Genomic DNA, 19,026 nt, shown 5'->3' on the forward strand with positions numbered 1-19,026 from the left:
AGGCAGCACATTTGGAAGCACCGACTACGAAAAGGCAGCACTTTTGACAGCACCAACAACGAAAAGACAGCACATTTGGAAGCACCGACAACGAAAAGGCAGCACATTTGGAAGCACCGACAACGAAAAGGCAGCACATTTGGCAGCACCGACAACGAAAAGGCAGCACATTTGGAAGCACCGACTACGAAAAGGCAGCACATTTGACAGCACCGACAACGAAAAGACAGCACATTTGGAAGCACCGACTAAGAAAAGGAAGCACATTTGGCAGCACCGACAAAGAAAAGGCAGCACATTTGGGAGCACCGACAACGAAAAGGCAGCACATTTGGAAGCACCGACAACGAAAAGGCAGCACATTTGGAAGCACCGACAACGAAAAGGCAGCACATTTGGAAGCACCGACTACGAAAAGGCAGCACTTTTGACAGCACCGACAACGAAAAGACAGCACATTTGGAAGCACCGACTAAGAAAAGGAAGCACATTTGGCAGCACCGACAAAGAAAAGGCAGCACATTTGGGAGCACCGACAACGAAAAGGCAGCACATTTGGAAGCACCGACAACGAAAAGGCAGCACATTTGGAAGCACCGACAACGAAAAGGCAGCACATTTGGAAGCACCGACAACGAAAAGGCAGCACATTTGGAACCACCGACAACGAAAAGGCAGCACATTTGGAAGCACCGACAACGAAAAGGCAGCACATTTGGAAGCACCGACAACGAAAAGGCAGCACATTTGGAAGCACCGCGAACGAAAAAGGCAGCAAATTTTGGAAGCACCATCGAATAAGGAAGCACATTTGAAAGCTCCATAAAAAAAAAGGCAAAAAAGGAAGCACAATTTGCGAGATCTAAGTCTTAATTAGAAATCAGAATACAAGAAATAAAAACAATACATTTTTATAATTTAAATTATTTATTTCTTTACATTATACAGAAGCAAGTAAAATAAGCCATTATTGTATGTAGCCAGCTTTCCTCAGTTCCTTGAGTATGAAGGATATTTCTTTGATGCACGAATAGTTTCCTGCACAAAGCGAACCATGTAGAAGTCTTAGCCGGACAACCAATATGTTTGGATCTTTCCATGATGTGCAATCATTTTCTTCTACCACCATCTTCCTTGCACGTTTATAATAAATATTATGATCTCTGGTGTCTTCCGTTTTACCACCAACCTCAGGGTAACTTTCATTTTTGAGACGGTGATCATCACAAGCCTGATCAGATTTATTTAATATATCACATCGTTTCCATCGTTTCGGTCTCAGGACACCACCACATTCTTCGATCTTGTCAGCTTTAGGTGCTTCATCATAGTCTATGTCTTTGTCAACAGCCTAAGAGTCACTGTAACAATCACCGTAGAAGGAATCGTCTTCACCCAATTTACCGTAAGAATTCGATGTTGATGATGTTGAAGTGTCTTCATCGTCTTCATGCTTCCTTTTTAGGAGTCCATCATTTCTACAAAGTAGGAAAGATCTACTTGAATTCGGCTGGAATATATTCTCACTTTTCACGTTAAGGATTCTTCCACTGTCTTCATTCTTCCATAAATCATCAACCTCCTTCAATTTAAGTTCTTTGTCGAGATCGGAAGAATAAAGACAGTGGAAGAATCCTTAACGTGAAAAGTGAGAATATATTCCAGCCGAATTCAAGTAGATCTTTCCTACTTTGTAGAAATGATGGACTCCTAAAAAGGAAGCATGAAGACGATGAAGACACTTCAACATCATCAACATCGAATTCTTACGGTAAATTGGGTGAAGACGATTCCTTCTACGGTGATTGTTACAGTGACTCTGAGGCTGTTGACAAAGACATAGACTATGATGAAGCACCTAAAGCTGACAAGATCGAAGAATGTGGTGGTGTCCTGAGACCGAAACGATGGAAACGACGTGATATATTAAATAAATCTGATCAGGCTTGTGATGATCACCGTCTCAAAAATGAAAGTTACCCTGAGGTTGGTGGTAAAACGGAAGACACCAGAGATCATAATTTTTATTATAAACGTGCAAGGAAGATGGTGGTAGAAGAAAATGATTACACATCATGGAAAGATCCAAACATATTGGTTGTCCGGCTAAGACTTCTACATGGTTCGCTTTGTGCAGGAAACTATTCGTGCATCAAAGAAGTATCCTTCATACTCAAGGAACTGAGGAAAGCTGGCTACATACAATAATGGCTTGTTTTACTTGCTTTTGTATAATGAAAAGAAATAAATAATTTAAATTATAAAAATGTATTGTTTTTATTTCTTGTATTCTAAATTCTAATTAAGACTTAGATCTCGCAAATTGTGCTTCCTTTTTTGCCTTTTTTTTGATGGAGCTTTCAAATGTGCTTCCTTATTCGATGGTTCTTCCAAAATGTGCTGCCTTTTTCGTTCGCGGTGCTTCCAAATGTGCTGCCTTTTCGTTGTCGGTGCTTCCAAATGTGCTGCCTTTTCGTTGTCGGTGCTTCCAAATGTGCTGCCTTTTCGTTGTCGGTGCTTCCAAATGTGCTGCCTTTTCGTTGTCGGTGCTTCCAAATGTGCTGCCTTTTCGTTGTCGGTGCTTCCAAATGTGCTGCCTTTTCGTTGTCGGTGCTTCCAAATGTGCTGCCTTTTCGTTGTCGGTGCTTCCAAATATGCTGCCTTTTCGTTGTCGGTGCTTCCAAATGTGCTGCCTTTTCGTTGTCGGTGCTCCCAAATGTGCTGCCTTTTCTTTGTCGGTGCTGTCAAATGTGCTTCCTTTTCTTTGTCGGTGCTTCCAAATGTGCTGTCTTTTCGTTGTCGGTGCTGTCAAAAGTGCTGCCTTTTCGTAGTCGGTGCTTCCAAATGTGCTGCCTTTTCGTTGTCGGTGCTGCCAAATGTGCTGCCTTTTCGTTGTCGGTGCTTCCAAATGTGCTGCCTTTTCGTTGTCGGTGCTTCCAAATGTGCTGCCATTTCGTTGTCGGTGCTTCCAAATGTGCTGCCTTTTCGTTGTCGGTGCTCCCAAATGTGCTGCCTTTTCTTTGTCGGTGCTGCCAAATGTGCTTCCTTTTCTTAGTCGGTGCTTCCAAATGTGCTGTCTTTTCGTTGTCGGTGCTGTCAAAAGTGCTGCCTTTTCGTAGTCGGTGCTTCCAAATGTGCTGCCTTTTCGTTGTCGGTGCTGCCAAATGTGCTGCCTTTTCGTTGTCGGTGCTTCCAAATGTGCTGCCTTTTCGTTGTCGGTGCTTCCAAATGTGCTGTCTTTTCGTTGTCGGTGCTGTCAAAAGTGCTGCCTTTTCGTAGTCGGTGCTTCCAAATGTGCTGCCTTTTCGTTGTCGGTGCTTCCAAATGTGCTGCCTTTTCGTTGTCGGTGCTTCCAAATGTGCTGCCTTTTCGTTGTCGGTGCTTCCAAATGTGCTGCCTTTTCGTTGTCGGTGCTTCCAAATGTGCTTCCTTTTTGTTGATGGTGCTTCTATATTTAATGTTGTTTTGACTCTAGTATTATTGTAAATGGTTCTTGATTTGACTAGCGTATTATTCAAACCGGTTAATGTATATAAGCGAGTCCTAGACAGCAGGACGCTCAGTTTGTTACTGACGTCGGCGGTGTAAGGATCACCTAGTTTGTTTAATCTGGTGCATAAATCGCGTAATTGCCTGTTCTTGAGACTTCGATGACATCTTTACCGACTTTAACGTCGAACTCGGAGGTTGTACCATCGTCTACGGGAACCTTTACGACAGCTACGACGGAGAAGGTGCAGATCCCGTTGGCAACGCCTCTGACAACACTGGAGGAGACTTCGATATGTGCTGTTCCACCATCAGCTGAAGTTTCATCAGCATTGAATACTTCAGTTAATGAAGAGCGTACTTCACATCAGTGCAAAAACTGTGGTGCATCATTTACTATCACCTCAAATGCTTGCAGACATGAAAGAAGCGGTTGTTCTAATAATGTTCAAAGAATACAATTTCAGTGCAATAATTGCAATAAACTAATTTCACGTCTCGATAGCTTACATCGTCATTATAAAAAAATGCTCCGAGACGTTTAATGAACATGGTTATTCATTTGACTCATGTGTTGTACCGGCTAATGAGACTATATAAGTGCTATGAACTTCAGTCCGTCTCTGGCTGTGGTGATGAACGGATCGGATAGACATTTAAAGTCATGTAAAAGGCTTAGTCCGTACAATAAGAAGACTGTTTGAATCGAGGAATCCCCGAGGCTTTGGTAATTTGTCAGTGTTTTTTGTACTTGTAGTAGTGTATTGAATTTAAGTAATAAATTTTTTTAAAAGAACTTGTGGTGTTTTTATTTTCTTAAACCTAACACTTTTTTAGTATTTTTTTAAATTAAAGTTGTTTTGTATCGGCCAGGGATCGAACCAAGGACCTAAGTCGATCCAATCAATCATTATATGGATTACTAATTTATTTAATGAATTTTGGATTTTTTCTCGCTTTTCTAGCTACATTATTACATGATTTCAAGATGGCGGCCGAATTTCAAGATGGCGGGGGACACTTCCATAATAAATGATTACTGCACTGTAGCGGGTTAGAATAAAATTATACAGATGGAAATGTACTCTATAATACAAGTACACACACAATATGGCGTACTCCAGCAGGTGGTCGCTCCTGGTAGCATGTACTGAACATAAAATGTCGGATCCATTATGTTCGACAAGGACAAAGTCAAATTTCAAGGACAAAGTAAAATTTCAAGGTCAAAGTGAAATTTCAAGGTCAAGGTCAAATTTCAAGGTCAAGGTCAAATTTCAAGGTCAATGTCAAAGTTCAAGGTCAAGGTCAAAGTTCAAGGTCAAATTTCAAGGTCAAGGTCAAATTTCAAGGTCAAGGTCAAAGTTCAAGGTCAAATTTCAAGTTCAAGGTCAAAGTTCAAGGTCAAGGTCAAATTTCAAGGTCAAGGTCAAAGTTCAAGGTCAAAGTCAAATTTCAAGGTCAAGGTCAAAGTTCAAGGTCAAGGTTCAAGGTCAAGGTCAAGGCCAAAGGTGTGGTGACCAGATAATTATACTACATGATATCGGCACACTCTAGCAGTCGAAAACAAGATGGTGGTCTCCAGTGGATGAAGACAAGATGTCGGACATGATGTCATACCAGTTGACGATATATACCTTGGTATTGGTGGTGATAGATCAGTCTAGGTAGCTTTCATGGAGGAAGGATCGACTGTTTACTCTCGTCGGGAATCGAACCAAGGACGAACATCGATATAATCAAACAGAATTCAAATACGTTAATTTTTTGATGAATTTTGGAATTTTTTTCATTAAAATCGGATAATAAATAAAAAAGTTAAAGACGGCGACCGTAACGGAAACTGCAACGGTGACGTCATCATCCAATATGGCGGAAAACACGCCACCAAAATTTTCGAGAACATAATGACGCCATCCTAAATGGCGGATCCAAGATGGCCGCCGGGTTCAAGGTCAAAGGTCATGGTATCCTTATTCCTAGAAATGGCTTAACTGAGGCTTGAGTTAAGGATGCTTAAGCCTATTTTAGGAATTTGTGTTCTTTCTAAGGCAAAAGACATTTGTGGTTTAACCATGTCCTTGAAAGGGGACACCTCGAGTGTAAAATGATAATTCAATTCAATTTTTACCAAAAACTAAAACAAAATCATTATAAATACAAATAAAAATATTAAAATTAATTTATTAAAAAAGATCTCACTTCAGCGAGTCCTGAGATGCACCATTCCGATCCTGAAGCCTCGAAATGTATCCTGGCTCTCCTCAAAGCTAGCATAACTAGTTAAGTCCAGCTTCGGTATGGAGAAACCAAGATTCATAATCGGAATGGTGCATCAATGTTCCTGCCATTTTCTATTTTATTCATCATCTTGCTACGTTCACCCATGCTCCCTTGGACATGAGGCAACATTCACTCGATAGACTGTAATGTAATTGATATATACTGAGGATTATCAGCAGCAGTGACTCTTGCATTAATGTGCATATTGGCATGAAGCAGTATGAACTCTTGTTTCAAATGAATTAATTTATTATATAAGTCTTCAACAAATCCGAGAAGCAAGAATAAGAGAACAGATACTTTAAAATTTACTTCGGAATAAACAGAAATCACCCTCGAGGCCCCAGTCGGCCAACTTAGCAGAAGGCAATTCGTTCGATGTAAGATAGAGGTAGTTTTCCATCGCGGATTTCATGCCATAATCTCTAGTCTGGCCTACCTCGACACCATCGAGTTTATACACAATGAGATGAATGAGGTAAAGAATACCATTCCAAGATATTTTCGTTGTAGTCAGGAGGCCTCTATTTGTCTTTGTCAGTGTGCCTCTTATACATAAAAATGTTTGGAAGGTAATGTATAGATTTATTGATGCTGTACAGTGATGCACACTTCAAATGGTAGCATGTGCGTTCCGAGCAGGAAAGGCTGGTACTCGCGAAGGTTCCATTTTCATAACGCTGTTATCAAAAAATTACTGGGTCTTCCAGGTTGAGAATTTTGTCTTCCAAACTTATTTGCCACTTGAACTATTCTGAGAGAAAAATACTCTGGCAGGTGTTAATGCACCGATGTCTGGCAGCGAACTTATCTTCTGCATGCCAGTGTGATTTCTTTTATAACATTTTTGTTTTCACAAACTTTATGCTCATCGTTTCAAGTGCAGATGCAACGTTATTATTATTATTTTTTAATTCAGCAAGTGATCTCATTGGTAAATGATTCTAACGACGATTTTATGTGTACTCTTCAAGACGACTAAATTTAAATGATAATTTGCAGGACCTCAACCACTTTATATCCTGGTGGTACCATTGACGAAAATTCATGTTGCATATGGGTTAGTCGTTCATTTAATATGTTCCACATTCCTCATTGCAGATTATTCTTATAACATTAAAAGGAATTTTGTTGAAAGCTCGCGAAGATTCACGTTTTTCCTGCAGTGTAGTTCATTGGTTTGAATCCTAACATCGTAACTATGTTCTCTAGCTTTGTAAAGTCCACATATTCACTGCATATTAGAATGTTTTTTTAGGGTGATTAGATATCCACGCAGTTAAAAGTTTACATCGATGGTAACTGTTTCCTGATGTATGGTTTGCATGGTACTGCATCTCTTGAGCAGTTCCATTACTTTCAGAAAGAAGATCTTGCATTTATCTTCATAAATATTCGATATGGCTTCATAAGTTGGAAATCATGTAGTCCAATAGACCATCCTCCTTCCAATTTTAGAGGCTGGAAATGACTCCCTGCAGCGCAGAACTATGACCTTACAAGGTAAGTGTTATAGAAATGATTAATCACTTTTGAATATTGTGTAGAGCTTATATTTATTTGGAAAAATATATCTCAGGCGCAAGTGCCCGCAGTTTGTTTGGTTAGGCAAATGTAGTACAACATATTCCTGTGAATGTACAGACGTATTTCTGGGGAACTTCTCAAATTACCGAAACTCGGTTTTTGTTCCAGACTTACTATATCCCACACAGTGTGTGACCTGCTGATGTGTCTCACAAGTCTTTGGCTTTACAGGTAAATTGTCTCGCATGAACATTTTTTCGGAAATGTGGTATTTCCAGTTGACGAGCGTTTATATTGTTGAAATCGTAAGTAAAATCCTGTGTCATAATTTTTATGTTGACATTGTAACTTCATGATTCCCCCAGTTGCTTGCTATCATTCGCAGAAAAATTTGACTGCCCAAACTATACAACTCGTAGCAGCGATGAGGTGGCCAAGGACACCAATGCTGGCCCAAGCAAAGGTTGAAATTTGTTTGTCATCTTATTGAGAGCGGGTGCACACCTGCACCAATCTTACGCGAGCGGGAGTGAGACTTAATCTTTTAGGCCCCGGCTCGATCCCGGCGCATGCACATTCCTAATTTATTCTTGGATTTCATCAACTTCGATACGCCCCAAGCCACGGTTTTTTTTCTCCTAGTGCTGTTTCTGACAATTTGATAATATCTTCAGCCTCCTGCGCCAACATCTCATCTACCCTATGCCTAGATTTCAGGTCCTTGCCGAGGGAATAGGTGATATGTTGCTGCTTGGATTCTCGGCAAGGGAATTAATGCCCACTTCGCAGTGAGTTAGTTGTTTCGCATTTTAGGTTTCTGGACCGCAGACTCTGTATTCTGGAATGTGTAGCTCAAAGAGTAGGTTACCTACCAGCGAATTTACATGTTTTTGCTCATACCACTTCGCAATGGCATGTGACAGCGTTTCAATGGGTGGGGGCTTTTACATGGACATGGTACCAAATAGTTTTTATAAAAGCAGGACCTCTGAGTTGGCTCGGGAGTGAACCCAAGCAGCGTGGTCAGGGGAGTCACCTGCAGCGACGAGCCCTCGGGGAACACGAGGTAGCGCCTCTTCCTGGACAGCAGGCGGCCCGCGGGCTGCTCGAGCTGCGAGGAGTTGCGCGACTCCTCTTGGTCCGCCTGGCGCCACGTCAGTGCGCCGACAGCCAGCACGCACAGGGCCGTCAGCACCAGCAGGTTCGCGACCAGCCGCCGCGCCATGAGGTCCTGCACTCGCCACCGGCCAGTGTTACACTTCCCGTGGCACGTCATCACACTCGGTCTCTCGCGACATGTCGCACATCTCATTTTCCTATCGTCTGTATGCCTATTTCAAGGCGATTATTGCAAATCTATCAAGATAGCTATTGTTTCAGTTTGTTATTGGCCGCAAATTTTGACAAATTATGTTTTTTAAATGTTATTTGCGACAAGTATAAAACATCACGCAAGTTATCATAATCACAAAAAAAATTGCGTGGCTTTTATACTGTTACAAGAAAATATTAGGCTAGTACATAGTTAAATGTTTAAGATGTTACATAAAATATAACAATACTATAAAAAAAATTTCAGGAGACGTACTTAAAATGGAATACTTGCAAGAATAGTAAATAATTTACATGGCAAATCAATTTTATCATGTTTAAAGCTATACTTTTAATTGAATTTTTAAGCAATTGTTTTTTTGTTTTAGTTTATTCGAAGGCTTGTTGATGCCTTTCCTTTGACTTTTATTGCTCGCCGAAGGTTCTTCGGAGGGTAATAAGCTAGTACACTTGATTTCTGATTAAAATTAATCTATTTTGTCCGGAGGCTGAATTGACCTTCAAATGAATCTATATCGCCCGCCTCATTTAATCAAACTATAGAGCTTACTTGTGGAGCACTTCAAGTCATTTGTATATGTATCAAGGACCATATTTTAATGTGGGAATGTGTTGTTTTCATTTGTGCTTTTCTGTTTAGAAGAGAAGCGGTACCGGGGCAAAACGTCAGACTTAAATTTGGGAAGACATTGTTTTGAATCCTGGCCCAGTCCTAATAATTTTGCTTTTACAGGGTTTGTGTCAATCACTTTGGAAAATTAATAAAATAGTTTCCAACTACCACAATAATTGGTCCCGTCTGAAAGTATCGTGTTTTTTTAAGAAGTACGTGCATCTTTATTTAATGAGCTAGTGGTAATTAAGAAGGAAATCATATATTTAATTCAAACATGACTTACCACGTTTCTGAAAACAGATATCACAATTATAGCTTCCGTGGCCACAAACCCATTCACGCTGTATTTTAAAGTCATGCTTTGGTCGAGTACTGTATTAAATTAGGTTTATTTACTCCTTCACAATATCTAAATTCATTGTTAACTGCAAGATACTGTCTGCGTATCATTCTGCAGATTATTTTAAGTTATACGCACAGCCTGCTAGAAATACGTCCACATCGTTCCCTCTTAATCTGTAACTTTAAGTCCCATAAATTAATAACTGCTATTTTTATATTTGCCCAGTATCATATACAGACCTGCTTTGGATGTCCAGTTCTTTCATAATCTTAAAAAATTGGTTGGTAATTCCGGATAAAGAATGCCTTTAAAATGATTCCTATATTATAAAAAGCATATAATTTGAACACAATCATGGTAAAAACACGTTTAATAAAAAGCTTCCAAGAGCCCGGAAATATCTAAACGGATGAATTGCTAGTATCATGAGGTCAGGCCATTATTGGTTAGTCTTCTGAGGGCTGGATTCCACACAGATTTTCAACAAATTTCACAGCAATTAAATATTTTGCTACAACAGCTGGATCGAATTCCAGCTGGTGACATAATACACGAAAAGTAAGAAAAGGTTTTAGCAGTTATTGAAAAAGCAAAATATGTCAGTGTAGCTTAAACTTGAATTCCCACGTTCATTTTGCGTCAAATGAAAATAAATAATTTCCTTCCAATTCTCGTTCTCTAACTATTATACCTAATATATACTTATATACATTATTCCAAAGTCCAAACTTATAGTGGTAATGCCATCTAATAGCTAAACTGGTCTTTTAAGGATACGATAAGGTTATTCCTTTCTTACACAATTTTGGAGATTTCTCTGGCCTGCAATATTCCTGAGTCACATTCTCATGTTAGTTTCTGGCTGAGTGAAATTCGATTTATGTTTAAAAATTTTCAATTTTAAAAGCAGTTTAATATTTAGCGTGTTGTTACATGTGTCTTTTTAAATTTTTCGTGCTTCTAGTTTTAACCTACTCAATTAAATCAGAACAAAGAATTATTTAACTTAGCTTACGATATGTGTATGCATTAATGTGTTGGTTAATGAAATATTTTTTAAGAATCTTTTCTTAGCTGAGAATATAGTAAATATAGAGGATTTGAAAAGTTCCTGTTAATTCTTTCCGCCTTTGAATTTAATTACTTTTTGCCTAAATTTGAATAATTAACTTATATATTGTTAGTATTTGGAAAGTTCGACATTTTCATTTACTATTAATCAATCCAAATGTACAAATACACCTAGATACGCTAACAAAACGTTCTTAGATGGATTGAAAAGAAGAATTCATCTTAAAATTGGGTGAGGACATTTATCTCACCAGTATACTATTATTTTATTTCTCAAACTCTCTTCCTAGTTAAATAATGACAAAGGATTTCTGTTTACTTAATATTTTGTAAAAAAAATATTAATTTATTAGGCAAACAGAAGGAAATATTTGTATAGTTACAACACCAAACAGTTTGAATTAACTGTACACATTTAGATGGTATGACCATGCCCTTTAATTAAAGCAGTACACTTTCCCAAAGTCTTACTGGTAATTCCTAACGGTGAAACACTACGATATCGTTCCTATACACATAATTGTAATCAAAAAATTCTATTAATTTAAAATTATAAAATATAATTTATAATAATAAAATATTAGATTTAAAATTTTTCCTGAACACTAATTTTCACGCAAGTAGGTAGAGGGATCTCACAAAACATTTGAAATTATTACTTTTACTGGTCTTGTATAACGCCCATCAGTGCATTTATTTATTTCTTCCACATTTATTTTTATATCTTCTTTAATTATTCTTCCTTTAAGAATTTTGCTGACGTGACAACGTCTAATAAATCGATGAACTCCGGCTGCCCGCACGAAAAAGTGTCCCGTAACGCACATTGTCCCATTACGATGTGTCCCGTTATGCTCATTGTACGCTTGCGCCGCATTTATCTCTCTTCCACGCGATTTGACTTTTCAATCATGTTTTCGTCGTTTGAATTATTAATGTTATGTAACTAAACGATCGTCCACCGATTATCAGCACAATTGGTACGGTTATTTTAAAGTAATGTTGAATTTTCAAATACGTTTTTGTACGAACAATGGTGTTTTACAGTTACACATAATAATTCAAATTACACCCGGGATCATTTGCACAATGTTTTAAAAATATTGTAACACATTATAAATACGTTTGGTGTATTTGGGATGCGTGTTTGTTATAAAATCGTATTATAAAAACTAAATAATATTATTCCCCTACAGTGCTGTCATCTATTGTGACGGACGCGAACCGAACCAATCGCGCTATCTATCAGCTTCCACAGTATCAGGCACTCGTTAATACATATTTTCCAGGCACTCGTTAATAAATATTTTCCTTTGTTTATCACGAGGGGCGTTATTATTAATGAATTATAAATAAAATTTCGTGCCCGTGGCCACAATTGCATATCATTTTGAGCATTGGAAGACATAAAAACGTAAAATATTCTCGACGAATTTTAATCTCGGCCCCAGTGCACCACTAGCGTCTGGGTTGGAGATTAAAGCCGAAATTCTTTCTTAAACTTACTAATACTTATTTTATTAACTGCAAGGACCTTTTTATTAAATTATACGTTTAATTTCACGACGAACAAACTTCGTCGTTAAATGTGTAATTGCGAAAAAGCGTAAAACATTCTCAACGATCTTCAATTAAATAGCAAACATGTATAAAAGTTATAGTTAAAATAATCTCTTCGTTAATGTAATAAACATATTTGAATTAATTAGTGCAAATAAAAGTAAATTTATCAATTAAATTGTACATTTCATTTCACTCCTTCTTTGTATCCATGCAAAATAGTGATAATTCAATAAAAATGATTCAATTTTATTCATAAAAGTATGCAATCATTTCATCAATATTTTGTTATGACGTTGTCACGTTAAACTATCGTCGTAAACCGACTTTACAGACAACCAATTTTTCATTACATTTATACTTTTGATGTGTAAACATCTTAGCTCTCGGTATACGGCATTTGGTAGGAGTTGTTACCACTGGGTTGGTAACGGCGTCACCCGTTTACATTTTTTTAAGTTGCATTATTACTTAAAGTTTTTAACTCTGCGGTTGCCAATGTTTTCATGAAACAGTTTCATTTACGTAACTCTCTTAAATAAAATCTCCAGCTTTTACCTTAAAATTCATTATTCGAATACGTTAATTCATCTTGTTAGTAGCAAACACCCTTCCTTGATTTAAAAAAAAATAATTATTGAAATAAAATTTTAAAGTGTATGAGTAATAACAGATTATAAATTAAACCTTTACTTAATTCACAAAATATTATCTCGGCAAAACAAAGAAAACCCAACAATAAAAAAAATAACTAGAATTTGTCTACCATCCCGTATAATGTGATTGAAATAAACGAGCTTATGTATTATCAACGCTTTTTAAGATAATTATATTTTATTTTAAAATCAGTGTGTATTGTTTTAATAAGTGTTGTTACAAGATTTATAAAAATTGTTACTGTTACAAATTATAAAATTAAAATTTTAAACCATACCATTTGGAGACGAGTAATTTTTACCCAGGAATGTTACACAATCTGTCTGAAACATAGCGAACCAAAGAGTTTAAAAAAGATCTTTTTTAGAAATATTTAAAGCAAAATATGTATCCGATTAGGTAGAGGATATTGTGTACTCACCTTCAGTGCAAAAGGAAAAAAAAACTTGTTGCGTCTTCTGTCTCACTTGACAAAGTAGGCCTGTTTTCTAAATATGGCTGTTCTGAGAGATATGCAGCTGCAAACTGGAGCAGCAGACGAAGCAGAGACGAGCAGACGGCGGTTCACGCATGCGCGAACCAACAGGTTCACACTTGGCGGGGCGAATAACGGCCATGAGTTATCGCCTGTCGCGTGCTGTCCGGAACTGTAACTTTCCTATTGGAGCTGCAACTAGGCCACTAGATCAATTCTGTGTTTGCACTGCATTTCACTTGCACGTCCACAGCAGTACAGTGGTGGCTTCGGTGAGATCTAGATGACGGAGAACTATGATAAAATAGGTATAAGGCATTTACATATAGTACATTTACATAAGCAATTTCATCGCAAGATGTGTGTATTGGCCGCTCCAAAGACCGGTTTAATGGTGAAAAGCCGAGTGATGATTCCATTTTTAATGGCAAGGCAACCATATTGATTGACATAACACATAATGTTTTAAAATAAAATAATTAAAATTTCCGTATATAACATTTAAATTTTCTATTGTCAGTCATATATATATATATATATATATATATATATAAGCAACATTAAAGTATTCAAAATTTACTCAATGGCAAACTAGTTTTTATTTTTCGCAGTAGGAATTTCAGATGCTAACACTTTGTTCGTACAACCAAGAAAACGAAGTAAACACCGAAAATTTAAAACCAGTCCAGATATATTCTCAATAATCTAAAGAAAAGTCTACCATTGTACTCTATTGTAAGCCTTTAATTAAAATTCCAAAAAAATTCAAAAAAGTTTGAAACTTAAGAATTAAAATATTTTTCTTAAAATGTGTATGTTAAACATTAAAATATTAAAACAAAAAACTGCCTCCGTGCATTGCGGATGTTCTTGATTATATCCTCTATCAGTAAAAAAAAATTTACATAATTTTTCTTGATATAAACCACCAATAAAAAGCCGGCTGAACCTCCCTCCCTCCCTCCCTCTCCTTTCCAAAAAAAAGAACACAACGAGCAGAATCCAGGGTCTCAAAAATACAAGAATGCGGCCGGTTATTTTACCTGAACCTTGTCTCTCATACTGGAATCCGTACTTGTAGTGCATTTAATGTGCTATTTTAGACAAAGTACCCCTAACTGCTAACTACTAAGAATTATTGTTTACATTTTTAGAAAGGGTGGTATTGATATCAAAATTTCAGCGAATAGACAATTATATGAAACAAATAATCCATGAATCTCATAAATAAACCTTACTGAATTCTTTAATTCTAAGGAGAAGTAACTTACATTGACGGTTTGGATAAAATAAAATATTCAGTAGTAATAGTTGATTATTTAACAGTCAAAATGTATGTAACTATTTTAAAATTACAATATTAAGTTGATATGATTCCAAACTTATTTACCGGAGAGTTTACCTTATATATAAAAATATTCATTTGTTTAAATTGAAAACTAAATTATTCTTACAAATGCATTTTATCAAAATAGTTGCAAAAACATGAGTAGTATATAAAATGAGCTCCGGCTGCAGGGTTATGTGTGATGATTGAGATTGTCGGCCGTCATCTTGGATTAAGACATCGCGACGTCCATCTTGTATGACCTAGACCTTCAATATTTGCCAAAACAAATTCAAAATTGACTGAAAATTGTCAAAAATGACAAAATTTTCGGTTTTTAGGGGACCATTTTCCACCATCTTGGATTTTAGGGATTGGTTTTCTAGACCTTATCGCCATCTAGGATTGTATAAATACCACCCATTTTGAATTACACATATTATCACGTCCGATTTTTTTGTTTTCTAGAAATTTCCTCCATATTCCACCGTCTATTATGACATCATTTCGGCCATATTGTTTTTCAAGAACTTTCCGCAAATTTTTCTTCTAGAACTTTCAAAATTTTAAACTCCACAATTTTGAATTATGATAGCACGTCTGCCATAATAAGAATCCTCAAATATTTAACAAAAAAATTGGAAAATTTTTTATCTATAAAAATATTATAATAATAGTAAGGGAAAAAAGAATGGCTATGGTCCTATCTCCTCGAAGGCTAAGAGCAGTCTGACCTGCTACAAATAATTACAAGGTAGATATCATGCCAACCAGAATGATGTCACATGGGGCGGTATTGGATAAATCACAATGTTTTGGCCTGCTAAAGTTCGTTGCAAACATATTGTTTTAATTTTACCTGCTAGAGTGCAGTAGTATTTATTACCAGACTGTCGTGACATTTACCATCTTGTCGGAAATCTTGGACACCATCTTAAAAATCTGTAACTCTTAACATAGTAATTCGAGAAAAATTCAATAATCATACAAAATTCAGCCATGAATAAATAAAAAAAAAATATTTATTCAGTTTATTTATTAAGTTAGTTCGATCTTTGGATGATAAAAAAAATTAATTTTAGATTATAAATAATTGTATAAAATACCTACTCGATTTTATGTCCTCTCGGTTTAATAATTTCCCATAATGGTGACAGGTTCAAGAAATAAAAAAGTGAATTCCTTACAAATTAACTTTAGTACATAAATTATACTCTACTACAAGAACACTTGAAAAAGTTAGTAATCTAACAAGCGTACGATATAGTTCTGCTTTTGCTTGAACTGACTTATTCATAGATACAATCATTATACTGGAGATAGAGACTAGCCAGATCCTTTCCCTACATAAACTTTATCCTTCCGACAGAGTTTATCGATACTGGGTTTAATAGACAGCTTCATCTAAATTTTAAATAGGATTATTCGCTGTCTCGAATGCGCACTTCTTCACTTGTTCCTCGAACGAATAATTTTAACTACATACAGTCCATTCTAAAGTTATATTTGAAATATCCATGCAATGCTTCTTTATCAGTAAGCTGATTAATTATGTTTTGTTTGTTATCGTCAAAAAAAAAAGAGAAATATTTTTTGACTCATTAAATGTACCTGGATAATAGAAATCATTCAAAATTCCACGAACGCGGATTTCACCAAACGGAATCCGTTATCATTTACCTGTAATGCACCAAGCTAATTCTTAGGTCACTGAACATCTGGTTGTGTAATTGTACGCTATGATTCTCCAAACTTAACTGGGGAAACTAAACGTCTGCAAGTAGTTCCGCAGTAAGGTTTTTTGCATGTCGTCTCAAATTTTGAATAAGCATAAACAATACATGACACTTGTCGCAGCGAAACTTCGTACGGGAAGGATTCTTCGGACATTTACTTTTCTCGTGTATTCGTTCATCATTGACAAAAGCGAACGACATATCGCAGTATGAGTAATCTAAAATTGTGCTCAGCGAATTGGGCTAAGTTACTCAACCCTATAGAATCGCTCATACTGCATTGCGGTGGTCTGGTGTGATTAAGAACAAAACCTTAAAGTATATTTAAACTACTGTGGGCAGAATTGAACCAGATAGGCTGGTAAGTTGTTTGGTGATAGATTTTCGCCCACTTTAAATGAGACTGCATAGAACTGTGATTAATGCAGTTAATGGCCGCATCCAATTTAGTTGCGATACATTACGTTTTCGCCAATTTAGGAAAATATTTTTTCTTTTTTGGGTAAACAGAATGGATTTTGGTTTGCTTATAAGAAGGGAGTTGATTTTACCGCTGTCCCGAGACATTACTACAACTATCGACACTAGTGGGTTGCGTCTTGTTACTAAGAAACTAACTTCGGACTATTTTCGTTAACTAACTTTTGTTAAGAGGAGCTTATGCTTAGGCTCTACTACACTTTTCCAGTCAGCCAGGAAAATTAATGGTGCCGCCTTTTTCACGACTCCCACGGCGGACTTCTTTTTTTTTGTAAAAATTGTTGAATTTTTTTTTAAGAAATTACGAAATGTAAATGTTAATTATTTTGTGGTAAACACCTCACGAATGCATAATAAGACTCTAATGAAATTTTTAGAACTAGATTAGCATTGTTATTGCGCTTGCAAATGATTAAGTAAACTAATTTTTGTAATAATTTGCTGTCAGCTTCTTATTTCGGGCCCTAATATTTTAGCATTATCCTTTTGCTGGGACAAAGTTTGGCGTGCAAGTTTCTGGATATGGTAAGTAGTAATATAAATATGGTTTTGTTCTCGGGAGAATGAAGAGGTGACTTTTAACTGTTTGGTAAATTATCTAATAAATGTTTTCCCTGGTTTTAAACCTTTTTACGTCTCATTTCCTGGCTTTAATTACCAGTATAAATTGCTCTTTTTAAAATAACTATGTGACTTTGGTATTATGGATGAACTGCGCGTGTATGATTTTCACTGATAGGCCTATAATAGCCTTGATTATTTGTTTGAACCTTATCCTGTGCCGAGGACATAGTTTCTGGTGTCTGTACTGCCTGTTGAAAGGGGGCAGACACCGCAATGGCCGAAGTGATATCATAATGCAAAATGGCGGAATACAATATGGTGAAAAGTTCTAGAAAACAAAATGGCGGAATGACATCATCATTTAAAATGGTGGAATATGATAGAATCCAAGATGGCCGAAAGTTCTAGAAAACAAAATACTGGAATCCAGGTAGCGCAATCCAACAGGTGGACGTAACATTATCCAAAATGGCCGCCGAAGTCAATGTAAAGGTCCACAGCGGCTTACAATAGCTTGCTAATGGGGAATTTAAGTCACTTAGGGAATTTCCGTTCTTCTAAAGGCAAAAATTCTTTGAGGCATTTCTAATTTTTCAATTTTTTACGTTTTTTTCCTCTAGAAAATTAAAACATGTACTTTTTAGTTTTTTTTATTTAAAATGTTTTGGCGGAAAAGTTTTTTTTCCACAAACTGAACATTTTCAGTCATTATGGCGCATTTTGGTTCGATTTTACCAAATTTGGCGTGAATGTTGGGTAAATGTTTGGAAAATTTAAAGGTAGGCCTATAGGTCAAAAGTTAAATTAAAGGTAATCTAAGATGACTGCAGTGACGTCACAAACCAAGATGACAGCCGTCAATCTTAATCCTCACCCAGAATCCAGTAACTGTAGCCCCTTTTATATACTACTTACATGTTTCTAAATTTAAAAAAAAAAATTCTATGTAATCCGTTACCTCTCTGCAAACAAAATAAGTAAACTAATTGTTCACTTTAAGTTATTTTTGGGATACAGGATCACAAGATTATGTTATATGTGCAAATACTTACATAAATATATATAGGTAATATACATATACATCAGTGGCGAGGCGTGAGGTTTACATGAGGGGAAGCAATAACTCCTTTCACACCAAAACATGATGAGGTTGGGGGGGGGGGGGGGGTCTGGGGGCCCTCCGCCGGGAAAATATGGATTTCAAGGTACAAAATGGTGCTATTTAAGTAGTTTTCTTAACTGAACATTGACTATTCCACAGGTATAAAAATTGACATTTTTTTTAAATACATTATTTTTGAAAAATAATTATTGACTTACATTATTCTGATAGTAAAATACCTACTCTACATTACTTATATACTAAGTGGGAGTGTAGTATCATCGTACGCCCACAAATCCCCCACGCACTGCCAGCCAACAGCCCGCGGGAGAGATGCGCGCGCCCCGAGAGACGACCGCCGACTGAAACGCGACATCGCCACCTGCCGTGCCGAACTTTACCGGACATAGCCGAAGCAGTCGGCGGAAAAATTCCACCGTCTGCTTCGGCCATGTTCGCTCCAG

The 19,026-nt window shown here is 36.8% G+C and overlaps 1 protein-coding gene across 2 annotated transcripts in view; it reads right to left on the bottom strand.

Moving 5' to 3' along the window:
- The window catches only part of LOC134529163 (uncharacterized), a 42,823-nt gene that overhangs the window by 16,658 nt on the left and 7,139 nt on the right, over positions 1 to 19,026 (bottom strand). Inside the window, exons 3-4 of one of the 2 annotated variants that reach the window (XM_063362989.1) lie at positions 13,300 to 13,536; positions 8,336 to 8,530 (exon numbers count right to left, since the gene is read on the bottom strand). In XM_063362989.1, the coding sequence (XP_063219059.1) occupies positions 8,336 to 8,524 (189 nt within the window). In that variant the 5' untranslated portion in view covers positions 8,525 to 8,530; positions 13,300 to 13,536. Of the gene's footprint in view, positions 1 to 8,335; positions 8,531 to 13,299; positions 13,633 to 19,026 lie in introns of both variants that reach the window. The other variant, XM_063362980.1, reaches the window with a different exon arrangement.

Source organism: Bacillus rossius, chromosome 1 (genome assembly GCF_032445375.1).
Source record: "Bacillus rossius redtenbacheri isolate Brsri chromosome 1, Brsri_v3, whole genome shotgun sequence".
Taxonomy (NCBI): domain Eukaryota; kingdom Metazoa; phylum Arthropoda; class Insecta; order Phasmatodea; family Bacillidae; genus Bacillus; species Bacillus rossius.